General features: G+C 39.2%; 1 protein-coding gene across 1 annotated transcript in view; it reads left to right on the top strand.

Moving 5' to 3' along the window:
• Positions 1-23,376, top strand: part of SEMA5A (semaphorin 5A) — a 261,292-nt gene that overhangs the window by 230,993 nt on the left and 6,923 nt on the right. The window contains exons 17-20 of the mRNA XM_050891819.1: positions 2,205-2,423; positions 12,612-12,782; positions 18,154-18,309; positions 21,410-21,457. Coding sequence (XP_050747776.1) covers positions 2,205-2,423; positions 12,612-12,782; positions 18,154-18,309; positions 21,410-21,457 — 594 coding nt within the window. The remainder of the gene's footprint in view (positions 1-2,204; positions 2,424-12,611; positions 12,783-18,153; positions 18,310-21,409; positions 21,458-23,376) is intronic.

Here is a 23,376-nt window from a genome sequence, read left to right as displayed (position 1 = left end):
AAAAATGTCTTCAGAACATCCTAGTATTGGTATGAAGTGATACACACTGTTTTATGAAGAAAATGACTGGCAATCTGGTCTGATTAACACTTTTTCCATTGTTTGCATTGCTGTTAATTTAATAACTAAAAAAAACTTGATTTGAATTTCTGGTATAAAAAAATACTATTATTTTGGTCTCTCAGCTCGCTGCATGCGTAAGCTGGGCATTCCATGACCACAGTGATACAAAATTGCAAAAAAAGGCTCTTACAGAGCTGGAAAGTGGACCTGTATTCATAATTTCCATACTGTTTCTCTGTACTTGCTCCCTTTTTGGATTTGAATGTATGTCATGTTTCTTGAAATGCTGCTTTTAATATCTGTGTAATAGAATCTGGCTCAGCAGGAGAGAAATAGTTACTCTCTATAATCACTGGAAGGTTTTACCCATTTTTAGTCATTTTTATATTGCTGTTCTGCTGTTTTCTTACTAATTTCGACAGTTTCTTATAGCAAGTATTTCTGTGTCGCTGCATCATCATTCCAGTATTGCCAGTTGTTATCAAGTGTTGAATAAAAATATGCAAAGCCTCATCTACTTTGGGATGACTGTGAATGTACTTCTCAGGGCAGAACTTAAGCAGTATTACTAATGCCATAACCACAGGTAGAAATAGGGCGTAGTTGTTTCAGTACTGGACACCGCATATGAGGAGCTCCTCCGTTCTGGTTATCCAGAGTACTGGTCCTGTTCAGACCCGGACTCCTGTTCGGCAGACTCTTCACAGTATTACTTGTAGCTGTTTTCAGTACGTGATTCAGTACATCTTCTGTTTCTTTAGCTCCATTTGATTCTCCCACAGTGCCTGTGCTTGTGCGTAGGGCATAAAACAATTTCTTAAGAATAAAAGTTTGTGCTGCAGTTTAAGCTGCAGACAATCCCCTGCATTTCTCCACTGTTGATGATACCATTCATCTGTACTTACATTAGCGATACCGACGCTCTAGCGTAGGCAGGCAGCCACATCCTCTGCTGTTTTAAGTACCATTCACGGGACCTTCTCTCATCACAACTACTTAAATAAGTGCTTGTAATAAAAGCAGCAGTTAGTGGTCCATCGATCATAGAGTTTCCAGTGATGCTAGCACTGGGGAAGGTGAACTGCTTTGGCAACAGTAGGAAATCCCAGTAGTGTTGCTGGAGATGCTTAGTAGTGATGCTTAGAGGTAGTGCTACAGCTCAAGAGTGAGTTCAGTATTGTGCTGAGTACAGTTGAGGGAGTCTCTTTCCATGCAGCACCAAGCCTGAAAATGACAAAGATACTCAAATTAACTGCAGATTATTAGAACTTCACCCGGGGCTCCATCCAGGCATATTGGTTGTATGATAAGTAGTTGACTTCAGTCTCCATCGCTGTTTAATCTAATGCCTTTTCTCAGTACTAAACTCACTTAGAAAAGATGTTTTCCACTTGCCAGATGGTTATTTTAACTAGGAAGTATTCTATTCTGTGTGTCTCCAAAAGGCTGATTTCCATAGCTTTTATGTGGTTTAGAACACTTCAACTCAGTGGAAAATAAACTTTTTTAAAGTGGCGAAACATTGCTCTTCACAAAAGGGCAGTCTCACTAGACTTCGTGGAGTTACTGCTGTACACTATCTAAAGTTTGACTATGGTTAGGATAAGTGCAGTGCATTGCTTTCTAGGACACTCGTGAGCCTGTGGGCACAGCAAGCACTAGTGGAGGCAGGCTGGGTAGATCAAGTGAGCAGAGCCCTGCAGTAGGACCAGGGGAGCTGGCTTGATGAGTGGTCACAGGCAGCTCAGTCCTGTCTTCTGTGCCTCTGAAACAGAGGCAATAATGCCTATGTAATATATTTGGAAATTTTCTGATCACAATTCCTGTGCAAGAGAGAGAGAATTTTTATCATCCTCAGGTGGAGTGAGTTGAGTTCAGTTCAGTCAATGCAGCTGTAAAGCTTTAACTAAAGAGTTGGATCCAAGTCTTCACTGTAGTTCTGTGCAAGCAATTATGAAATTTCTATTATGGAAGGGATTCTTGAGATGAAACTAGGGTTTGGATTGTGAGACTAAAGGACAAGACCCTCCTGGTCATATTACTATTAGAAGCCTAGGAGTAAATTTGAAGAGGAAAAGGTTGTTTTGGGGTGAGATACTGTTTTAATTCAGTATTGTTTTCTTCAATCCTTATTTTACTAGGATTGTCAGGGGATTTCTTGCGTTCTGGACGATACTCTGCTCATACCATCAATGGTGCCTGGTCACCCTGGTCTCCATGGTCTCAGTGCAGTCGTGACTGTAGCAGAGGTATACGGAATCGCAAACGGGTCTGCAGCAATCCTGAGCCCAAGTACGGGGGACTTCCTTGCCTCGGCCCATCTCTAGAGTACCAGGAATGCAACATTTTGCCTTGTCCAGGTAAGTCAAATGAAATGAGAGAAGTATATGAAAATAAAATAACTCATCTTCACGGCTATATCCTGCAATAGTTGGTTTGGTTTTTTTTTTTTAGTTGGTGGGTTTGGGGTTTGTTTTGGGTTTTGAATAAACTACAGCTCAAATTTACCTTTATAATGTAAGTGGATTTGAATAAGATTCCCATGTGATGTCGGTCAGTTTATCATCAACAGTATTAACAGCTATGTCTTTTTTCACTTGAGAGACTTTGATTATAAAAATATAATTTTAATAAGTAAACTTATAAGAGAAAAAGACATAAGAAATCTGGCAAGACATAAGAAATCTGGCCTAGTCTTTATTTAAACTCAAAATATCATTTTCTTCACAGTGGTTGCTGGCATTAAATCTGTGCTAGCTTTCGAGTGTAGAGCCTCCAGCAAATAAGGTTCAGCACTGATCACCAAACTAGATGCTAACTCAAGTAGGCCATAAAGATTGTTCTTGGAATCTTGAGCTTCTCCTTCACTGAAAGTTGTTTTATGATTCTATGAAAAGGATTACAAGTAGAATATATGTTTTCAAGAAACTACTTTGGGTTATAAATCATTGTTGTATCTTAGACATTTGGGGAAAAAAAAAATCTTGGTTTCAGTCACCTCTCACCCTTCATAAAACAGACATCCAAATTCAAAGGCTTTTGAGCTTTGCAGAGGCTTTGTGGAAAAAGAAAGGGGAAGGATATAGGAGAACACATGAAAAGAAAGTGCAATTGGAATAGGAGGAAAGAATTCATGGTAAGAAACAATAGAGACAAAGAAGGATAATGACTGAAAGACTCAGTTCTTTCCAGTATCAACAAGTAAATTTAGAAATAAGCTTTCATACATCTTTAATTGTATTCATTATGTATAACAGTGCTGCGTATTTTATTATTGAAGACTGGGAGCTTTTGGCATTTATTCAAGTGTGGACCTGAAGGATTACTATGGCAATATACATATTACATATGTAGATTACTATAGTAAAACATACATGTGTATGTGTATTTATCTATGTCTATATATATCTATCTTAAAACTGTGCTCCCTGAATCATGGATATGTTTTTTTAATATGAGTATTTTGTCCAATCTTATAATTGCAGTGCTTTCCCTAGGCTTTGTAAGCCTTTTGGCAGCCACTGTCCATTCTCTGCATCAGAATCTAAGCAGTAGATCTGTGCAGAAGACAGGGCTTCCCTTTCAGGAGGACACAGTTTCTTGAAAAATATGCTTCCATCTTGAATTGAACCTAAGTAATATGTTTTGGCAGATATCCCACAAACCTAGCAGCTCTGTGAGTGTTCTGGCTGCTCAGAGAAGGTGAACTTCTCTGCAGTTTTATGGCTAACTGGAACAGTAGGATTGCCTGGCAACTGGAATGCCTCAGGCAGCCCCCTGAGGCATTCAGGCCTCCAGCTCTCCTGCTGGTGGGGCAGATCCAAAGGTAATTTCTCTTGGGGATCCCTGCTTCAATCTGGATGAATGCCCATTGAGCCATCAAGGTTCTGAAAGAGGCACTTGGGCAAAACAAGCCAGCACATTCTGGTGAAATTTTCTTGCTGCATCCAAGGAGGAGGAAAATAGCTTTAGATACTCATTGTGTAGCTTCTCTGTCTGGCAGTGTAAGCATCTGAGGAAATCAGGGGAAGAGATTATATGCTTGTTTCTGAGCTTAGAGGCATGATCAGTGAAGGGTGGCCATGTTTTCTACACCAAGCAGTGTGAGAGAGACGTGGAAGGGAATCCGCAGAGAACCAACAGTTGGCAGAGAATTATAAAATTGTGGCCCAAATCTTCTCCGTATTTTCACAGCCCTAGTGCGTGCTCCAATTCATTAGTTCCCGAACCGCAATTATAACGCCTTGCTTTTCTTGAATAATAAAATTATAAACAATTTTGTTTCATGTGGCTGCACTGTTCATCTGTGAAAAATTTTGAAGGTTGACAGTAATGCATTAGATCAAAGATTTAGGAGACTGTTGTACTAACATGTGCAAGCCTCCCCAGGGATGCATGCAGTAGGTGAAGCAAGCTAGAAAGTAGCACCTCCTCATTGGTTCCTTCTTCCCTTGCAAAGGGAATCCCTCCATGAGACACTGCCTTCAGCTTCCTTTGAAGCAGGTGAGTGGTGTGGTAATAGCTAACAGCTCTGCTCACAAGCTTTAAGATATCTGATTGTATTACCATACTGTAGTAACTGAAGTACATTCATTAAATGGGTCCAGATTATCTATAAAACGGGGCCAGATTTGTTGTTCATCCCTTGCTGTTGATTCTTAAATTAAATGCTACTTGAATTTTGTTGGATTTTTTCAAAGTTAAAATAAGTTAAAGGTTTTCAGAAGTGGTATTTTTAATTAGCTCTGCAGCTACTACACTGTATATTTTTTTGAAGGAAATTGTTGCAACCAGTAAAACACATAGTTATGCAAACATAAGTTTGATGTAGAGGCCTTTGTTGTTTATGAGATAGCCAATACCCAAGACTGAAATACATGAAGTTGTAAGGCATAACTTGAAATTGTGCTTTATATAAAAATTATTCCTTCTTCTGCTGTCTCTGAATTTGAAAATATTTTTGAAGATCAGTTGGTATAAAGTGTGGTGGGCCTTTCTGAAGCAAGAAGGGGTGTCCTAATATATCTAATAACTTTCTTCGCAGACAAGTTTCATTTTTCTTTTTAGTGCAAAGCAAATTTGAATAAAGATGTAGAGCTTGAATGAAGTATTCAGGTGTATGATACCTGCAAGGAATCACAAAGTTCCTCAGCTACAGAACTACTGTTTGCCAGTAATTGAGAAGAAATGTAAGGGGCTAAGTCAGATGTCAGATAAATCTGAAGGGAAAACATTGCAAGCGGTAGATGTAATTGATTATTTTTTTTTCTTTAAGACATGAGAGAGTAAAAAATGATTGCAGAATAAGGCTTTTCCATAAATTAGACCTGATTATAACTTTGGAGAAAGGGAATAAATTTTATGCATACTGATGAAACTGAATTCTCTCCATTTTTAATGAAAGTCACAGGAAGTTAAATTGGTGGGTAAACATGAACATCTATTAGGTTGACATTCATGAGACCTCATCAAGAAGGGGGAGACAAACAATACATGGGTGAGGAGCCTTTGCTCCAGGCCCACGCGTACAAACCTGGCAGACCCCACAGTAGGGGCACAGAGGAGGGCAGCCAGGAAGAGAAACCATGGTTGGATCAATTTTCATCCTTCTTGTTAACTGCTGTGCTAGGGACTGGATTTCATTTCCTAGGTGCTTATATTTAGGACAGCTATATAAAGTCATTCTTGCTCTAGCTATCTGAGTTTCTAAAATGTCCCTGTTAGGCTTTGATCACACAGCCCTTGCAGATATTTATGAGAAAGGTTGGTGTAGGTGCAGATCTCATTGTGCTATTGACTATAACCTCCTCACATGGACTAGGTTGTAGATAGAGTTGCAGGGACTGAGTAGAAGTAAACATGTCAGGCCCTTCTTGCCGGTGTGAGCATCAATGATAAAAACAGGGACTCTGCATAGTTCATTCTTGCCCATGTAAATAAGTGAGGTGCAGACAGAAGGGCTAAGGAATGTGAGGAAATTTTGTTCTGACCTCAACCTGAAAGTAAGGGCCATAGTACTAGAAATAAAAATGCAACAAAGAAGAATTTGGTGCTTTCTAAGATTTACCTGAGCTCCCGCGGGGTAAGGACAGCTTCACCTGCTCCCTGCTGGCACAGAACTATGTAGTTACAGTCCAGTCCAGTCCAGTCATTAGCCTTTCAGAAATATTCTGGTTAGTGGGAAGGGGTGCGATGGCAGCCATAAAGAAACCATCCTGCTAGTGCAGGCTCAGGTTCTGCTTTGCTCCCTGTTCTGCTTATAGCAGACAGGATCAACTCCTTATGATGTAAACTGCTGAGAAAGATGAGTGATAGAGAAATATACAGAGCAGTGCTTAAGTCATGCTGAAAGTCAATAGGACTTTATGCTTCTAAATCAATTAGTCTGGGCTCTGTGTCATCCTGAAAGATACAAGTGCTCTGAAGGACCGACACAATGAAAAAGCACATGGAGCAATCACCAAGTGTACAAGGCTCTCTTGTCTGGTTAAGTGTCTTGCAGCATCGTTTTAAACATACTTATTAATATATTAATAGCCAGTAATTTATGGTTAAATGTGCTGCAGGATCCCAGAACTTTAAAAAAATACTGAAGCCATCTAGAGTCTGCCTTCAGCAGCTACTATTAAATCTTTCTTGAGCCTGCAGGGGAGAGAGAAACTGAAATTTTTCCCACAGCTTGTAGCAAAGTAAATGGTCCACTGATGTGCAGATTGATAGCAGTCACTGGGCAGATTACTTTTTGTGCATAGTATTTGAAGGCTGAATATATAATAGTAAATTGAACAGTGCCAGAAAATTGCCAGAAATGGTACCCAGGCCCAGGAATATGATTTGTCTGTATTGTACAAGTTTTAGAATGATCTCTCATACAATTTTGCCTTCGACTAACTAGCACTCTCCCAAATAATCTGCAGAAAGAGTTTGGGAGTCGGTGTAGGGTAAGGCCTGTTCCCAGTACTCAGTTCCCATGTGGCCAAACTGCTTTGAGGGGCAGGAGAATTTGCACTATTGTCTTGCACTAGCAAATTATGCTTTGGCCCTGTGCCTCAGCTCCTTTTTTATGGCTCAGAGATGTGGTGAATACAGTTGAGCTGGCAAGCACTGAACAGCCTCAATAACTATGGAAAGGATCTGTGAATACTCACTGACATTTCTGTTTTCTTTGAGTTACTAATACATGGTCAATATGAAAAGAAAGGAATCTATAATCAGACATATTAGGGTTTTGTTATCCTTGGGGGCTTGCGAGACATTTACATTATGAAGAGAAGTAGATGATGAAGAGGAGCATGGTTTGAATGGTAAATTCTGCAAATTTACAAAAATTACAGGAATTTAATAACTAAAAGATTTGTTTGCCTGAAAATAATAATAACCAAACGTAAGGAATTCTGTCCTAGTTCACAATATTACACATCTCTTCAGTTATTACTATAGGAAAAGACAACTTTTTCTTCATTTTTATTTCGTTTTCTTTCTTGTTGCCTTCTCTTTTATTCTTTTGCACATAGGGACACTTGGCCGATGTGCCTTAATTAGGAGTTTAAAGCACAGCTACATGAGCGCCATTGAGTAGCATGAGCTACAGGAGTTCCTGCTCTCTCTTATCCTCAGAGCATAGTGGTGGATCAGAGGGAAAGCACAGTTGCCGTCTCTTAGATTTGAAATTCTGATACTTCATGACAGTATTTTGGGATTTTACTGGTTTCAAAGTTTTATTATAGTAGTTTTAGTTTGGTTTAGTTATGACATTTTGGCTGAGAACAACTGAATAAATTCATATATCACTGAATGTACTAATAACAATAAAGAGTTTCAGATATACAAAACTCCCTGAAAGACTGTTTAAGTTATTTATGCATCCCGTAAAGCCAGTTATTGCTTGTTGTTTTTTCCTTCATTATTGCTTTTTTTTTCTCCTTTTTTTTTTTTTTTTTTCCTTGCAGTCATACTTGGCCACAAGGAAACAGGAATATATTTAAAGGAACAGACAAAATTTATCCTGCAGTAACTTCTTAAATCAGGGGGAAAAAATAACTCCGATCCAATAAAGCTTGACTCTGAGGCTGCTGAAGCCCATCTCTCCACATGCATTGATCTCTCTAGGCTGCCCCTGTAGCCAGTGAGGAGAGGACTGAACTGCCCTTTGGAAGCAACGGTTGCTTTTCTAACTTAAGAGTCTCAGTTACAGACTTAAACCCGAGTTGATCCTTAGATTTTGTTGTACTTTCCTTAGAAGCATTCGTTTGCCTTCTGTGTTTCTGCACTGCACTATGTTGACTGACTGTTTCATCCAGCATTGCTTTTATGAATAAAAGGTATCTGTAGCATCACAGAAACAAGACTTCGCCTTTGCAAACTATGATGTAAAAATTGCTCTTTCCCACACTGAAACATGCAGCAATATCCCACAGCATTAGGAAAAAGCAGTAGACTAAGTGATGTGGAATGGGATGATCCCCAGGTGCCTGGAAGGGAGCAGTACTCTCTTGGGTCTGTAGGCTGCCCAACACGCAGTGCCCCCGGATTTAACTTTTACTCAGCCACTGGGAAGCACACCATCTGCATTTCTGTGGGTGCAAAGGACTACTGCCCCTCTATTTATACTCCTTCATGCATATAGAAAAGACTGACCTCTCAGCATTTTTTATTCTCTTTTGCTACACTTTCAAAAAGATGAACATGAAAAGTTATAAACCTAAAGGCATACACCAAAAAAACCCAATTTTTTTTTTTTTTGGTTGTTTAAATTTGAAATGAGACCAGACAGTCTATGAAAGAGCCTGCAATCCTATCTGTGTTCTCATGAAAGCAGGTGAGGTCAGTGTGTCTGCCCACACTTCCTTCCACTTGTAAAACCCAAAGTGCATAGCAGGGTATCCAGTTTACTTAATTGTCTCTTGGAAATTCTTCAGTAGTATGGATGTTTTGTCATGTCCCCAGGAGATCCCGTTTCTGCACACTGTTTCTCCCTAGTACGTCCTCTTCCCTATGTTTTTTTTTTTTTCATTATAGCGAAGAAAGATTTATTAACCACAACAACAGCCAGTAGGCAAAAAGTTGTTTGCTTTACAACAAAGGAAAGAGCATTGTTTGAGAGCACCCTGCTAGCTGAAGGGTGCCTTCTTCCAAAAGAGACCAACCTCAGTAATTGTCAGAAAACGTAAAGAGTCTTTGTATCTGTCATTGTGGAACTGCTTTAACGACTTTCTTTTGTGCAACAGCTCTACAAAACTGGTATGTAAAGAGACTGTAGTGACTGGAACTTTCCTTGCAGCTGTGTATTTTTCCTCCTATAAGAAGCAGAAATAACATTAAGGACTCCATGACAAAAGGAAAAAAGAAAAGAAAAAAAAAAAAGATGGTGCTGTGTTGCTAAGCAACTTTAAAGAAAGATGAAAGAAACCACAGAGCTCTATTTAGGTCTTGTAAAAACTCAAGCAGTAAATACCCACTCCTTTGATCTTATTTAACCATGATGATGCTTTATCATCCTCTGTTGCTGAGAAGGGAAAGTTCTGGGGACAAATAAAAGAGGTAGTTATGATAGTCGTTGAAAGGCCTAGAGATTTAGGATGGCAGCCTGTCAGTAAATAGTCGCTAAGAAAAAGTTATAATTGCACTGTCCGGCTCAACCATGATCAAATCTGACATTGTCTATTATATTATGTCTGTCCTTTCCCATCTTCCCCAGACTCACTTCTCCCTTTACATCCGAAGTCTTATAATACAGTCATGATCACTGCAGTTGTGGAACATGGTGACATTCTTGGATGTCACATCGGTCTCTGTTCTCAGCCACCTATAGATAGATGGCAGATGGCAGTTTCAAAGGCATGTGCATTTGTAATTCTCACTCTGGTCCATTGAAAAATAAGTAGAGAGTGTTGGGGGTCACTGTTTCCATTACAGTGAACAAGCCACAGGTAATGTTTGCAGACAATTTATCTTCTGTCTAGGCAGTCTCAGGCTGTCATTCTGTTTCATGGAGGTCTATACACTGCAGCAGAAATGCTTCTGATTATTCATTTGAGCTAGTAATAAAAGATACCATGTCTTGAAATTGTTATAAAATTGCACAGTATATTTCACCTGCACTGAAGACGAATAACCTGTGGCTTTCTTAGGTATGAGCTTGCGTATATGTTACAGAGTTATCTCAGGCAAAAAGACATAATTGTTTTCCAGTCACTATATGAATAAGAGAACAAGTCAAGCACTCTACCGAGATGCAGTATTTATTTATGATACGTGTTATAAAACTCTCTCATACATCTGTATAGCTAGATGATTTGGCTGATAAATATATGCTGGAAAAAATGTAGCAATCATTCAATTCCTTAATAATGGAAATAATTTATTTAAATGACATACTTGGAATATAGTACTAGATTCCATGAGTCCTGTCTGTCCAGTCAGGCTATTCAGAGGCCTGATACATTACTTGCAAAAGATTTTATAACTGTTGTTCTTAGCAAGGAAGTGTCAACTCCATGCTTTCTTGATTTATAGGATAATGTTGCAAACAATGCAGAGAATAAAATGTTATATATTCAACAACTTCACTTACAGGATTAGTTAATAGACTTAGGTATGCACTAGCAAATTACCTGTTTGATTAGCAATTAAGAACCTGACGGTACGCTGTATCTGAAATTACATGCAAAAATGCATGTATAGGTTTTAATATCAAAATAACCACATTCTCCTGGCTCATTTTCTCACTGTTGCAGCCTTTGTATAGAAACCATTCTACTCGACTCACCAAGTACTTTTGTGATATACAATGCTACCAAAACAAAATGAATATTTTTTTAATGATCTACATCTCCATCTAAGAGAGAATTTAAATGCAAATACTGCACAGATATTTTCATTGTAAGCTAATTTCGTTCAGATTTGGAACCTCTTTTTTTTGGTAAGAGATAATTATAGAATAGCATTTCAATAAAACAGTAGAAACTGGTTTGCTCCTTGAAAGACTGTTTGATTAATTGAACAGAAAGGATCAAAAAGAGTCATTGTGAAATGCTGGATGGATGTTTTGGAGACTTCAGTGACAATCAATTGTTTCAGCAAACCATGAAGTAAGGTCTTACAAGGAATGTCTTAAAGGAGCGCACTGTAAAAATTGTGTGAAGAAAATGTGTACTTACCTAGTATTTTTAAAAGCAGGCAATAATGAGTTTCTGTCTTGTGTGGTAAAATGCCCACTGCTGCTGTGAGTGATGGGAGAAAAAAAGGCGAAACTTCTGCTCAGTTTAGGGCCCTGTCATAAAACAAAACCTTACTGGCACATTGCCTTTATTGTACTTAGGGTCTCATCTATTAGTGTCTGTTGAATTACACACTGTTTCTTTTAATCAGTTGCAGACATGGTAAATCATTTCCTTACTTAAGTATTAAGAAAGCAAGCGATAACACTTTAAATAGAAGTTTGAAAAGAAATTCATTTTTTGTAGGATATGAAAATTTTGAAAGTTTAGGTTTTTGTTGCTTTTTATCCCCCCCAAAAAAATTGAAAGAGAAATGAACAAAATACTGAGATTCTTTGCAGAGGGAATGCTGTCCCTGGGAGAAGTACATCTTTGTCGTGTGGCTGCAGATAGGAAGCCTTTGGCAGATGGGCTGCAATATGGCCATAAATGCCAGAAATACATCCTGGAGCAGTAGCTTGAAGAACAGAGGCTGCAAAGGAGCCAGTCCGGTGCAGGCAATGAGGTGAACTTTCATTAGAAGCCTGTCTAGTGGCCATGTGTCAAAAGCCATCTGACAAATGGGCTGACAAATCCCATGAAATCCAGCCTACATTTCAGAGGAGCCTTGTGAAAACTCAGACTGGAGAACAGTTTGACATACTTGAATTAGTAAATACTAATGGGGAAAAAAAAAATATTCTTCAACAACTTGTGTTTGAAACTTTAAGAGGCAACTCCTTTTTGTCATTTATCTGTTGCTTTTTTGAACTACTGCCATTGTTCTGCTGCTGGCATCGATGCTAGAGCTGCATTAAGATTGTAACGTTATACTGGCCCATCAAACCCTACAACTGTGTTAGAGCAACTGAAATGGATTGTAGGGTTAGGGCAATCTCACCTGGGTTGTGAAGCAAAATCTGGATTCCTCCATCTCTCTGTTGATATTATTGGGCTAAGTTTTATTTTATGAATAAAAAATTAGTTTGATCTTATAATGCTTCTGCTAAACAAGCTTTGGTATTTTATTTCCTCACAAGTGAGAAAAGGAAAGGAAAAGAAAAAGAAAAAAGTTTTGGCCTTAAAGATATTATGGTACTCACTGAAAGTGTCTTATATGGATGAGTAACTTTGTTAGGCTTCCCAGTATACCAGGGGCTTTTAAAATAAGTAAATTAAATTGCATTGTGGTAAGATTAAATTTGTGGGCCTATGTTCAATGGCACCTAAAAATGTCCAATAATTTCAGTAGGCCATGAATTAGATCCACAGAATATGAGAAAGATTTGGGTTGGATTATGTCATGTCACACATTAACTTGGAACAATGTGATATTTTGTGTCTTTTCAGTGGATGGAGGTTGGTCTTGTTGGTCATCGTGGTCAAAGTGCTCGGCAACTTGTGGAGGAGGGCATTATATGAGAACCCGCTCCTGCACAAACCCAGCACCAGCATATGGAGGAGATATCTGCCTTGGATTGCACACTGAAGAAGCACTCTGCAACACACAGCCATGTCCAGGTATGGCAAATCAGCCCATGCAGCTTTGTTGTTTATGTGCCATAGAATAAGCCATTCACAGTTAGGCAACATAATGCTCCTTGATCTATTATTTAGGAGCAAATCATTTCTCTCCCTTATTGAGTGCACAATCAGCTCTTACGTGCTACAATCACAGTAAGTCAAGTAATAGCAGGATATAGCCTACAGGACACCACCTCCTCCCTCCCCCTTTAAAAATTAAAATTTAAGTTACCAGGTTCCGGGTCTGGATAAACTAAAATTGTATAATATTTCAAGCGGATCGTGCAAACGACCTGGGAGACTTTTAATAACAATATCTCAAAGAACTGCATTTGTTATAACACTAAACATTCACAGCAAGCAAATTGCTGAGGTTAATATTCAACATGTGTTATCACAAGGTCCTTCAAGTAGATGTTTGCCCTGTTTTCATATAAAACACAGAGCAAACCTTAATGCTCTTTGTAAAATACCTTCTTCAACTTCAGATGTTAAGGAGCAGAGACTTCATCTTTTTAAATGACTGTGGAGTACTTAGTAAATGAAATGTCTCAGCACTCCTGCTAGTTGTATGATATTATGGATCATGATTTTTTCTGTAACTTTGACTCTGCCTTTTGACCCATATTAAAGGAAACTAATTTTTTTCATGGAATTTAAGTGAGAAGCAGAGAGTAAAACCACATAAAACCAGATAAATTCATTAGTGAAAAGCCAGTAGGAAAATTTGTTTTCATTTATTGCTGATTAATGGATTACAGGGCACAGCAAAAGGAAATAAGCAGCTCTGATGCCACATTGTATTACTTGCTTCACTTAGAGTTCCTAGACTTCATAGCAAAAGTTTTCGGCTGATATGATGAGGCTGTGCACGTGAAGACACAAGCCCCATGAGTTTGAATTTATAGATCCTATTACCTGTGCTGAACTACAATTTAATTTCCTTTTCTAGGGACTGCATGTCTTGCAGCAGAATAAAAGTACCTACTTTGTCAAAATTAAAGCAGATGCAACACTCTGTATTGTGTTTAAAAAAACCCCAAGCATAGAAATCAGTTGGTGATTTGATTTTTCAAGACAAATAGTGTACATTTGTATGTAGAAGTTACATAGCTGCCTTGGGATCCTTAAGGCATCTTTAAAAGGTCAGAACTGGCGTGTTCATTGTGCTAGTATTGTAGCTATTTCTCTTGTTGCGCATTTATTTTCTACCACCATTTTTCTAGAAATGACAGTTTGCAAACATTTATAAATAATCTCTTCCATCTTATTTTGGCCTGCTTGTTACCCAAATTTTGGAGTAGATGGGGGGTGGAGGAGGAGGAGGTTGGTTTCATTTTGGTTCAAGAAAGTGAAAACCTTTATAAAGCAATAAAATTTCAGATTGAAGTGTATTTCTCACATTCTGTGATGTTTTATTAATATTTCAATGTCACTGAAAATTTGCCATAGGTTTTTGAAACAGCACATCATCAATTAGCTGTGAGAATGGCCCTTGCCTCATGTTTATGATGTAGGTTTCAAAACTTTTTTTTACTGCTCTTACTTCACATTAGTATGGGACAGAAATAACTGCAGTGCTACACATGTCAAGTTTGGACAGACTCCTGCATCCCTGCAGAGCCATTTTTCTTGTGGTGAGGATCATGAGGCCAGTGGTTCTTCCTTGTGCAGATCTGGAAGTACCATTGGTGACATTCACTGCTTGAGTGACATGTTTAATATAGGAAGGGAATAGTGGTGACGCTTGGAATCTAAGAACAACCAACCAACACAGAAATGCATATGCAAAAATGGAAATTATTTATAACGTTTCTTAAGTTGTGAAAAGAGCAAAGATTTCTTGGCATTTGAAATAGTACCTTTTTTTGGCCAAACAAAGCTAGCAGAAAACTAAAATTTCTGAAATCCTGATACTGAGGATTTCTTGAGGATATGGAGGCTTAATGGCAAATCCAACTGAAAGTATGCAAGTATGCACTTAAAAGAAAGTAACAGACTTGTGTCTGCAAAATACATCAGTTTTTCTCATCTGTCATTTTAAAAGCTATATCACTGTGTTTGTGTTTTTTCTTTTAATTTATCCAAATGCAATCATGTTAATATGAATGGAAGTGCTGCACTGTTGATCGGTAGTGGTTTATAGGCTGCTTATTAGTAAGTGTAATTGGTTGCAACGGTGTCTGTAGTGTGCTGAATAAAACAGTATTTTATACCTAAGGTATTTACTGCTGCTGTAAGAGGAGAAAATATATTCTGTCCTTGAATTGCTAACTCACATATGCAAATAATGGATAAAGCAGTTTAGCATTTAGAAATGATGGTGTAGTTCTGCATGAAATAAATTTATAATCTTAAAGACTGGTGGCCTGATCTTTCTGAGGTGCCTTCTTCACCAAGGGATCTTTCAGGAGCTGCTTGGACTTAACCTGGCTTCAAAAGCCAGCCAAGACTCTGTAGGAAGAAGACATGACATCTGAGTAAGCCTTGCCGTGTTAGAGGTGAAAAGCAGTTCCAGATTAAACACCTCTCCAGTCCACCCTCTCTTTTCCATTCTCATGACTTTTGCAAAGAACTGAGGAGCAAGTTCAGAGGAGCCTGCCTGAGGTGCAAGAGAGCCTCAGATACTTTGAAGGTAAAGAAATCAAAGGGATGAGGCAGAATAACTGAATCTGTAGAAGTGCGTGCAAAAGCTATGGGTTCAGCATCTCTGCGATGGCAGAGATAGTGACTCCACAAACAGCAGGTCTGACAATTTGAAACGATACATCTGTCAGTCTTGGGTGCCTTACTTCTGTGTGACTCTCTGAGCTCCCAGCAGTGGCACTCCTCAAAACACAGGTTTGGTACCAGGATCCACCGTTGCAGGGTTGTCCATCCCTCTCACACTTACACTGATGTCCCTTCTCTCCTCTTCTGTGATTCTGTGTGCCAGATGGAGCTGATCAGCATGGCACCAGACCCACTGACTACCTGTTCTGTAGTGCCTGGGCTGCACCGTGGGATTCAAGATGGGAGGGAGATGTCCTGTGTTGCATATGTGGGAAGGTCCCGATGCACATAGTGTCTTTTATAGGATCCCTAAATGGCAGGCTGAAACAGTAGCCTTGCCCAGTCACCAGTATGTGACCTAGCATGATCTACGCATACTCTGGGGTTCCTATTTTATCACGGGATGTAGCCCCTTCAGCAAGGAACCTGATGGGCCAGAAGTACATTGGACAAGATGGGACTGCAGAGTGCACCAGCCAACAAGCTGCATTTAGGATGCTCATGAGCATTTTGGCAGCTGCTGCATATATCCCAATTATACTAGGATTAGGCGAGAGTATTGGCTCTGGCTTAAGCATGCTCTCTGCCAGCGATGAGAACTGGGCCAAGATTTGTAATGAGCAGCATTCCTTTAAACTTGAATGAGCAGGGCTTTATTGTTACTAAATATTTAAGGTAAGGATCCATGTACTTAGTTTACTTAGGTCCAGCAGCTGACACTGGCAGTGACAACAGCAGCTCCTGGATGTGCCACACTATATAAGCAGGAAGAAGCCTGTCCATTTGCTTGACTCCCACCTCAGCTCTCCTACCCCCCTGAATTAGGATCCAACTACATTATGTCATCTGCCTCCATGCTCCTACTACCCAGTCTGCAAATGAGGCCCTCCCAGGACCTCTCCTAGGAAACAGAAGAGCCGAAGGACAGAGCTGAGTATTCTTGCTCCTCACAGTAACAAGATCCTACTGTTCGACGTCAGCTGCTTGTGTCAAGGTATTTGCCCTGTTGTTCAAAGGAGGCCGCGTCCAGACAGTTGCTAATTGTTCATAAATATCAATATTCAGGTTCTTACTTGAGCTGCTGGGTAAATCTATTTTATGAACAACTCCACAAGTGATGGTGTGCATCTGAACCACAGACTGCTAGGACTGATTACTGCTGTCTCTAACCAGCACTCTTCTACTGTCTTGAAATGGTCCCAGGACCACTGCTTGAGATTCTCTGTGCTAAAGTTATGTCAGTCTCCTCCATCCATTTCTTTTTACCATGCTATTGGTTAGGAAGTGAATGTCCAACACTGTCATGGAGAGCATCTATTGCTTGATGTTTTTCAAGACTGCAATCTCAAATATTCCTGCCAGAATCTGTTAAATTTTAGATGACTGAGAGTTTTAACTTTTCCCTCTATGGCCAAGGGGAAAGTAATGAGTAAATGTGAACCTTGTATGCTGGATTTATACAATGTATTGAAAGGGGCCCAAAACAGTAGAAGGCTTGCCTGACTTTCCACCTGATTCACAAAAAGTGTACAAAAGCTTTATGAATTTTCCAAATCTTTCACAAATTTTAATGTTCTTTAATCTAACTTGAAACAAAATTAGGTTAATATATACTTTTTTATTTGAAGCAAAATGAAATTTTTAAATTTGTTTCATGTTGGCATAAAATCAATTAAAATTTTGAAGTAGAAACAAACTTGGTTTGGGATAGTAGCACTGTTTATTCCATATCAAAACCATAAAACCTATATCTCAGTGGGAAAGCTGACAGAAGAAAGAAGGAAGTTTAATTGAGCTCTGTCTTTACTATACTTGCCAAACTCGGAAGACTCCTGTGAAGGCAACACTTGTGCTTGAATTGTAAGAAAGCTGAGCTCAGTAAACTCACAGCACGTCATGGGAATGAGATCAATTCACTTCATTTAAGGGAAGTATTCTGAGATCACACAGGCATGAAATAAAAATGTCTTAATCAAAACTACATAGGCAGAGGAAGAAATATAGAGAAACAATAGAAGCTGATAGTGAACCGAATGGGGAAGAGAAGGTGAGAATACTTGATGACATCTCTTCTATGTACAGCAAAGAAATGGACCTGAAATAACAAAAGCAAAAAAAAAAAAAAGTATCTGCAAGATACTACTATTTTTATGGTTAAATAAACATCCTGTTTCAGACCTGGAATACATACTCTTATGGCTCTCATTGCTACTTGTCAGGTACATAAAAAAAAGACAGTGTCATTGTCCACCCTAACGACCTAGACTGGAATTAACTCCACAGCAATCACTCTTTCAGTCACCACCGCAGAATCCCTCCGGCTTCTCACTTCCACACACAAAGGCCATGGCAGAAGCCAAAGCCGTAATATGTCTGCGACAAATTTACCATCACACTCTGCATTTCAGAGACTTTTGCCAAAGCCGAACTGCCTTTGTTTTATTGTAATGAAAGAGCTGTCCTCTGCTAGTTGGTGGTAGCTGGGGATGAGGCCTTCTGTCATAATTCAGAAATATGGGCTATTTCTCTCTCACTCGGTGTACTTGAAGCTTTTAATTGCAGCATATGTGTGTGTGTCCCTCTCTGCCTGTTGCAGACAGCTGGTCCGAGTGGTCCGAGTGGTCCGACTGCGACTCGTCTGGCTTCCAGTTCCGCGTTCGTCAGTGCATCATTTTGTTTCCCGTGGGCAGCCAGTGCACGGGCAACACCACGGAGAGCCGAGCCTGTGCTTTGGACTCCAACTTTATACCAGGTGAGATCAGCCTGCGACTTGAAGGATTAGCGAAATCTCTCAACATTTCAGGAGCGAGGCATAGTGCTGTCCCAGGCTGCACTGTGCAGAGCCGAGAGCTGGAACAGAACTTGCCTTTTGTCAGCCAAAGCGTGTTGGTCTACTATGTAGAGTTGATGTTGCTAGATCCGGTGTCTTCACGAAAATCTGCCTCATGGCACTGAGTGCTGCGGAGCTGTCCCTACTGTCACCGCCTGGGACTTTGGTTAGTCACTGTCAAAGCATTCTGCAGGTCCCTCCCGTCCTATTTGGTACCAGGGTGCAGGGATGACTACAGACAGCTAGGAGAAATAGTTTGGTTTTTACTTTAATTTAAGTGTTTTTGAGACTTTGGGGTTATTAGAGAAACATTCCTCTAGGTTTTGTGGTTTGCATAGACAAAAGTGGGTGCTGTGGTTGTTAATCTGGAAATCATTTCACAGAGTCCCTTAAATTAATAACTGCTTAGAAAGGTAAATAGTATTAACTGTGCCTCAGGTTCTTATCTCCCCCATGACCGCTAAGTACCTGATGGATAGTCACGTCATGCATTATTCTATAGCATTTGTCGAAACTCATGACTGTACTCTTTTTTTTCTTTTCTTTTTTTTTTTTTAAATCACAGCAGTCATTTAAATCCACACAACAGTATGGGTGGCCACATTGTATTGCTGTTAACAGTCATCTTTCCGCCTGTGTACATTAAAAAAAGCTAGCAGTCTATTCACAGAGAAATTTACATTTTAATGTATCATTTGAAATGTAATTATGTTTACTCAGTGCAGCAACCTTTTTTTTCCGTGACTATGCAATACAATATAGTAAAATATAACAAATAAATCAACAAATTTAAACACTTTTTATGGATGGTGCATAATGCTTTAACTCCCAAATACTACTTTTTCCTCCAAAACCAATGTGAAAAATGTCAGTGTGAAAGCAAAAACTCCCACATTGTATTTTCCCCTTTTTCTCAGGCTTTTGAAGCAGCTCCGTTAATATTCACATTCTGTGAATCCCCTGCTTAATCCAATATAAGCTCTACATCTTGTTTTGGAAAGTAGGCATTTTCAGAATCTGAAATGAGCCACCTCTTCTCTCGCCCTTCCGGTTTGTTTGCCACTCCTCCTCAAATTACCCATATCAAAGCAGATAAGGTCATGCCCATTACGCTCACCTTAGGCAAACTAGCTTGCTTTCTTGGGATCGCTCAGCTCGCTTTCACTCCTCCAGGTCCTCTGACTCAGAGTTCTCTCCCTCCCTCCCTCCTTCTCTTTCTTTTTCTAATTCACCTCCCTCCTTTCCTCAGCTAGTGTGCTGGCATGTCCACCCTCATGTTGTCTCCTCCTCCTCCTGCTTACCTTAGTTCTGTTCCTCTACAGAACTTAGTATATAGAGTGATTCTGGCAGAGTGCAAAAACAACTCCTCCTCATCATTGCTGCTGCTGTGTTTCCAGAGTTAGTCCTTACCAACATTACCTTGCAGAGCTTTATGGTTTTCTGGTACATTTTTTTCTGCTTTTTGTTTGGATTGTGAATTAATGGCCTCCACCAGACAAAGTATGCTCTCAGCCTTTAACTCTCTGTGAGAGTGCTGTTCTATCAGGTTTGATACTTTCTCGTTTAGAAAATAGTTAGTATTGATTTAGCATGTGAAGAAAGGTAAAAAATTATCCTTTTAGCAGTAGCTGCATGTGGATGAAGCGGCAAAGTGGAGAACCTACTCTGTTAATTCCTCATACAGAAGCTATTGCATAGCTGTGGCCATCATTGCTGCCCTTCTCTGGTCTGTTTTTTAGTTCTACTAGAGACATCCTTAGATGGGAAAACCAGAGCTGCATGCAGTGTTCATGGTGTGGACAACACATAGATTTGTAAAACGCCATGATGCTGATACCCTGTCCTATTCACTATTGCCTTCTTGGTAGTACCTAGCATTTGGTTTGCCTTTTTGATTACATCTGAACACTGAGCTGATATTTTCATGGAACACTTTGTCATAACCCCCTGGTCTCACTCATGAATAGTAATGGTCAGCTCACAGCCTATCATTTTATACGTGAAGCTAGGATTGCTTTCCACTGTATGTATCACTTTATACTGATCTATATTCTGTTTCATATGTTATTTTATTCCCTAGTTTTGTAAGGTCCTTCTGCAGCTCTTCACAGCGTGCCCTTGTCCGTGCTACCTTAACTTTGTATCATCAGCAAACTTCAAAACCGCATTTGCTTCCAGCTTTTCTAGCTCTTTGCTGAAAAGCCTAGGTCCCTGCAGAAGTGGTAGCCTTCCTCCATTGTAAGAACTGGGCATATAGTACTACCCTGTTTTCTATCTTTTCCCTCATCTCATTTGTTGCTTGGAAAGCCTTTGACAAAGAACTTAAAAGCTTTTTTGAAATCCAGGTCGACTGTGAGAGTTACCCCACCCATATCCACATGATCATTGACCCTTTCGGAGAGGTTCAAGAGATTTGTAAGGCAGGACTTCCCTTCACAGAAGCCATGGTCCTGAAGGAAAGAGCGAGAAAACTTGATTGCCAATAGCTTTTATTCAATATTTATTGAGAATGTTTCCAAAGTCAAAATGGTAAGGAGACAGTCTGGAATTACATTTTATTAGTTTACAACTGAGACCCATGAAATTGGCAGTCATCTTTTTTGAAGATTTGTAAATTCCCTCTTTTCACATTAGTGCTCGATGTGACTTCAAGAAGTAATGAGCCCATTTGAACACAAGATAATTAAACTCTCATTAATTTTACTATTCAGAAAATCAACACTTTCTCAACATGCTTAAACTCCACAAAGAATGTTTTTGTGTGCACTTCATCTTTTTAATTCCACAGATGTTTTGAGGCAAGAATTAAAAACATCTTGCTGCTTTTGCTTGGGAAACTAAGGAACCTGAAGATGTCATGGGACCTTTTTGTTAATTCTACCACTTAGTCAAAGTCTTTTTTATTTTGGATTTGGAGTGAATGTAGTAGAATGAATTTTTAAATCCTTACTGTGTTAATCAAACTAGTAGTTTTCTGTAATATTTTTTCTCCTTGGCATAAGTGGTTTATTTATTTTTCTAGAAATATCAGTGGCACGATCCAGCAGCATAGAAGAAAAACGATGTGGCGGTAAGCTTTTCAGCTCTAGATGTGTATTAATTGCTGAAATATTGATTCTCTATTTTTTGCCTTTGTTTCACCTTTTGCACTCTCTTAGTCTTATTCTACTGTCTAAATGCCGCATTCTCATTATTTACACTTGTACAGAAGAAGAGATGTAGTTACTACAAGATTTCTCATTAAATATCTATCTGCCATTGCTGACCTTTGAGACAAGAACATGTATTACTGGTTGTTTGTATTTTCTTCTTTTTCAGTATGGCAGTCACCCTTGTCTCAAAAAGAAATTCCTATTATAAGCTAGTTATCAGTAGGTCAGAATTTGTAAAGTTGCTCCACCTTTTTCAGGATAATAATTTCACAAACCTCTTTGGGACTCCAAATAAATAGCAGAAAGCCAGCCTGCTAACCCATTTAATAGCTCACACTGTATCTGGGACTCATTTTCAGCTTCGCTGCTGAAGACAAAACTAAAAAGTAAATAAAAAAGTTCCATTCCAGAGAGTCCTGATGCTAGCAAAACAAATCTTGAAAGAGAAAATTGTTTAAAAAAACCCGAACAAAAAGAAGAAGAAGAAAAAGGAAAAATGAGCATTTTTTTGTGCTCAGCTATCACGCTTAGTCTGTGTCGTCATGGTAATAGCTCTGGCCAGTTCTAGCATTCTTCCATGCACAGATAAGCTGCATTTTTAACCTAATAAGGGACAATGAAAACACAGGGGTTATGCAAGGGTACTAGTGTGCATGGTAACTTGTTATGGGAGCCAGGATAATGTAATTTGATTTTTTTCTAATTAGTAGTGGTACTCTGAAAACATTTTGCCAAGTTCTGCAACAGTGGGAAACTCTCATAAAAGTGTAGAAGGATATTTCATTGATAGTTTATATATTGGGGCAGTAACCTAAATATTAGTTTGTGTTTCTAAATACCCAGTAGGCATGTAAAGGTCCTACCTTAGGCATTTGCAAAAAATGGGACCCATGTGCTGGCCCATTTTTCTGTATTACGGTGAAAAAGGTCTAACAGATGTTTTTCAGACTGGTGCCAGTCTTTCAGTTTAAAATCTTTCATTTGTGCCTTTAGGCAACCACAAACAAATTTTCAGTAATGTTAAGATGAAGTTTCCAACATGAGCTTCTCACTGATACTTCTTTCCTAATCAAAAAACACAGGTCCAGTTTGAAATAACAATGAAAAGCAGTGTAATTTTTTTATTTCAAGCTAATCCTACTGGTACCACATCTGACCTGATATCTCTGCTCAGCAACATCAGGGGATGATTGTGCTTTAGATACCCTTCTACGGTTTCATGCAGCAATGAGCTTCCTCTCAGTTTTAATCCTTGCATAGGTGGAGAGGGTTTCCCGTCATCTGATCCCATAGTATCTTTGAAGGGCAGAGCAGACAGGAGAGTGCTGGGTTCTGAGTCGTTGACTTTGCACTCTCTGGCTGCTATAGTTAAAAGCACACAGCTTTAAGGAGTCTCTCTCCCCTTCCCATTTTCCCCTAAAACGCTACCATTTCTTCCCCCGCCCCCCCCCCCCCTTACATATAGAAAAAATTCTTGAAGGCTGGAGAAGGGAACAAATTGGCCATATATCAAAGATACAGAAACAGTGAGACCCAGCAAGAACCAAAGCAGGGGATGGAAAAAATGTATGCCACTGCTTCTGGGACATGCACCAAATAAAGGGGATACGGAAAACATTTTAGGGAAAGCAGGATTGTGATTCAAAGATACCAGGATTTTGTTAGTTCTGCCACAAGTCACTATGTGTAAGAGAAAGAACTAGAACACCAGAGGAAGTGATACTGTAGTTCACTGAAAAAAAGCTATGTATGTACATTATATACATAATTTGTATGTAACAATGCTTTGTTATACAGTCTGAAGAAAAATTTTGCTGAACTATTCAAACATACAAAA

This window comes from Gymnogyps californianus, chromosome 2 (genome assembly GCF_018139145.2).
Source record: "Gymnogyps californianus isolate 813 chromosome 2, ASM1813914v2, whole genome shotgun sequence".
Classification (NCBI taxonomy): domain Eukaryota; kingdom Metazoa; phylum Chordata; class Aves; order Accipitriformes; family Cathartidae; genus Gymnogyps; species Gymnogyps californianus.
The sequence above is the reverse complement of the archived record's forward strand: the minus strand, read 5'-3'. Positions and strand labels throughout refer to the sequence as shown.